General features: G+C 42.9%; 1 protein-coding gene across 2 annotated transcripts in view; it reads left to right on the top strand.

Annotated features, from left to right (window-relative positions):
• Pon2 (paraoxonase 2) overlaps positions 1 to 797 on the top strand; it is a 26,411-nt gene extending 25,614 nt beyond the window's left edge. Inside the window, exons 9-10 of one of the 2 annotated variants that reach the window (XM_010603414.2) lie at positions 152 to 272; positions 362 to 797. In XM_010603414.2, coding sequence (XP_010601716.1) covers positions 152 to 272; positions 362 to 387 — 147 coding nt within the window. In that variant the 3' untranslated portion in view covers positions 388 to 797. Of the gene's footprint in view, positions 1 to 151 lie in introns of both variants that reach the window. The other variant, XM_010603412.2, reaches the window with a different exon arrangement.
• The last annotated feature ends 3,127 nt before the right edge of the window (positions 798 to 3,924 follow it).

A 3,924-nucleotide genomic window follows, 5' to 3' on the forward strand; every position in this document is an offset into this window, starting at 1 on the left:
AAAAAAAAAAAAAAAAAACAGATTAGGAACTGCTGTTTCCAGCAACATGAGCACTCAACCATCAGGTCATAGTGGGAGACAGAGATTTTGGGTGACTGAGTGGCATGGACGCATGGTGATTCTGTATTCATACTTTGTGTCTCTTGAGTAGGTTTTGCGCATCCAGAACATTCTCTCAGAGAAGCCCACAGTAACAACAGTTTATGCCAACAATGGATCTGTCCTCCAGGGAAGTTCTGTGGCCTCAGTCTACAATGGCAAGCTGCTCATCGGTACTTTATACCACAGAGCTTTATACTGTGAACTCTAAATTGTATTTTGGGTATATAAGTGTGATAACCTCTAGCAATTAATTTTCTAGGAATCGTTCGTTGTGAGGGAATGTAACCAGCAATGCTGACCCAGATCTGTATGGCATATAGTTCATGTTATTGCAGCAACAAAAGTCTCCTGCAGTTCTTATAGCATTGTTAACCTAAAAGGAAAATGAACATTTTTTTTTTTTAATGCCAAGCAAGGGAGAGAAAGAAAAACTGCTTTTCTGTAGAGAATACACTTCGCGAACAAGAGCCTCATCTTTACCTTCCAACTACTGCACATCAGTAGTCCACTGAAGCAGGATGAGTTGTTTATAGAAAAATGTTAAGTGACCTCAGTTCCCACCTGGTGACCACTGTGAGCATTCAGAACTACTGAGAGATAATATTGTGAAGTTTTGTACTTACATTTTTGTTTACTGTTAAAGAGGTGAAATTATATTAAAGACTAACAAATCCAGGCCGTGCGTGTGTCTCATTCTCAGGACACTCCCTCAGAATGGGAGGCAGCCACTTTCTGTGGGATTTCGCCCTGATAGGCACAGCTGTGTCAGTTCCTCTCCTCGAAAGCTGGACCGGAAGGGGCTCTTTATTTGACAAACATAAAACAAAGACACAAAATCAACTAAACACTGAAATTTATATTCTCAACTTGTAGGGAAATTGTTTCATCAGTGCTCTTCCCAAATGGGAGCTCACCTTGGGTACAAAGAAGAGATAAAAGTTGGAACTGGCAGGTCAGCAGGGTCCTCTCATCTGTGACCAGAAGCCAGGAGAAACGGAGTCAAGTGTCCAGGACCACATAGTTAATCAGCCACAGTGCTAGGTTCAGGGCCAAACGTGCCTCTGTCACAGGGGGAAGAGCTTTTTCCACTCACTATACCTCCTACAAACTACATTACACTCTAGAGAGAGACTTTCATGTATTTCTATTTAATTTATCAAAGCACTGTATTTCAATGCTCATACTTTTCACCCATTTTTATCACTATCATTAGAAATATTGGTTACAAGCCAGGAATGGTGGAGCATGCCTATAATCCCAGCACTGAGGAGACTGAGGCAGGAGGATTGCTGTGAGTTCAAGACCACCCTGGGCTACATAGTGAGTTTCAGGTCATTCTCAACTACATAGTGAGACCCTGTCTCAATAAAACAAACAAACAAAAAAAGCCTAGCCTCCGTGGTTCTTGGGATATTCTATTTCATTCAACTTTATTGTGTATTTATGGCTGTCTTTTTGGTGATCATTTACTGAGTTCAACAGTTTGGTCATTATGAGGTCGTCATTGGAAACAACTGAAACTGCAATTAATGTGTGACACCACTAGGTGGAGATAGGCCTTTGTACTTGTGTATTTTAATTCATTTGAGATAAACAGCCTTGTGTTGTTTTTTTTACAATGCCTCAGCTCTTTTGTAACAGTTAATTGTGAGCAGAAATATTTAAAAACAGGAAACAAGGGAAATTGAATATATTACGCCGTGTTTATTTTTCATTTTGTGCCTAAATCATTTATGACAACTAAGGATGATCTTTTCTCTAGATTTTGATTCACTCAATTTGAATACTGCCCGCGGACCAGTGAATGGAAAAGTAACCTGTACAGGTTTTACTGCTGTTTCAATTTCCCAGTGCTTGCAGATGCTCAGCCCTCTTCCTACAAACCTGGTGCCCTTTCTTACACCTCATTAATGCTTTTTTCTGCTTGTGCAGTCTACTGAGTCCATAATGACTCAAAATATTATAATATGTTTTGGAGGTATAATCCAAGCTAGAGTCACCAAGGGACTATAGGACATCGATGAAGGATCCCTGAAGAGTTAGTGTAGATTCATGTGGAAAGGGCCACTCTGGCAATGCGACCCTTTAAAACTCATCCCATTCACTTGGCACCAAGATACTGAAACTAACGAGGACCCTGGTGTACCTTGCTGCCAAACGCACCAAGCACAGGTGACTTCAAGCGTCCCGCAAGCTGTACCTGAGGTCCTGAGTGGGGGAAGTAACAAGAGGATATCAGACCATCACCGTGCGGCTGCGTATTACACATGAATAGAATTGAGAATTTTATTTAAACTGAAGTATATCATATTCTTGAAGTAATACATCTCTGTGGTCTTCTAGCTTTTTGCTCCTCTAAGCCACACAAAACATATGCCAAGGACGTCATCGATAGCCCAGTTTTACCCACTGGTGTTTATGGGGTAGGACAATGTTTCCTAATGGTCTGAAACCTGAATCGCCTTTTTAAAGAACGGCTTTATGTAGAGATGCTCACCTTCTCTTTTGACTTATTGTTACTCTTCCTCCATTGCCACCTCTTTTTCTAGGCAAGAATCACTGATTTGAACAATCTTTTTAAATAAGGCATTCCACAGCTATAAACAGGGTCAAGAGAGACGACACATTTTTCAAACATCACAGAAGGTCGTACAATAAAAGCAAGGCTTTCCTCCATATTCACTGACCTGACCTCCCTCCTCTCCACTACCTCAAGTTTCTGTCCCTGAGGTCACTACTCTTCAGTTTGTGCCTATATTGTTTTTATGCCCGTGTGTAATATGTAACACTTCCTTTTTATATAATAGGGTTACATCAGATGTACATTCTGCACCCTCCTGAATAGTATTTTGATAATGGTTGGTGTTGGCCTGACTAGATTTAAATATTGGGCTACTTATTGTTCAGCACATACTCTTATTTGGCTCCATATTAGCTCTTTGAAAAGCCCCACTGTACACATAAAAAAACAAAGACCCAGGGTGAGAGGCGATTTCTAAAGATCAAGGAGTCCAGTTAAAAATGGACTGGGAACTTGAATTTAGGGTTTTTAATTTTATTTGTCTGCTCTTTCAATGACAACAAACCCCTTTCACGTCACTGATGGACTCCGGCCGCTTAACAGAGCCAATGTGGCCTGCAGTCAGGATCTGTGTGCTGACTGGGAATAATCTCAAAGATCAGGTATGGGTGCGAAGGCAGGCCTTTTCCCCACCTTCTCACTGCCAGGCAATATGATCCAATAAACACAAAGCTGAAGGCCGAATACGTAATTCACAAATGGTTACTGAGAAGACATGAAGACCACCACACTTCCTGTTTTATAAGCTCCGGAAGTCTCGGCTGGTTCCAGGCATGTTCCCAGAGCAACCCCATCCCTCCCCACTCATCTTCTTGCTTCTGTTTTCATTCCTTTCTCCTGAGTTCTCTCTGAGGGCGGATACCGCATTCAGCACTCTGGAGGGAGACGGTGGGCAAGGTTCTGTGTCCAAATCTTGAAGAAGGTTGAAGTAAAGCTTGCCTGCCAGAAACCCGCGTTGCAGGCTGTGAAATCGGACTTCCTGCCCTGTCCCGCCCTGGCCTTCAGTCGCCCTCAGTCCCTTTGGGCTGAGGTCGAGTTTCAGGGCTTTTAAAAGTCAACGTAGTCCGTCGGTTCACAAAGCAGTGAATTCTTGCCAAGTCCACGCTGCCAATTGAACCTTTGGTAGAACGTGTGGACGGGAGGAAGGAATGGAGGAGAGAGGAAGGTGGGAAGACAGGAAGAGAGAGGAGGTGGAGGGGGGCGGGAGGGGAGGAGAGGGCAGACGCGCAGGAAGGTACCTC

The sequence above is a fragment of the Fukomys damarensis genome, unplaced genomic scaffold, assembly GCF_012274545.1.
Source record: "Fukomys damarensis isolate Sample0158 unplaced genomic scaffold, DMR_v1.0_HiC HiC_scaffold_4, whole genome shotgun sequence".
Taxonomy (NCBI): Eukaryota; Metazoa; Chordata; class Mammalia; order Rodentia; family Bathyergidae; genus Fukomys; species Fukomys damarensis.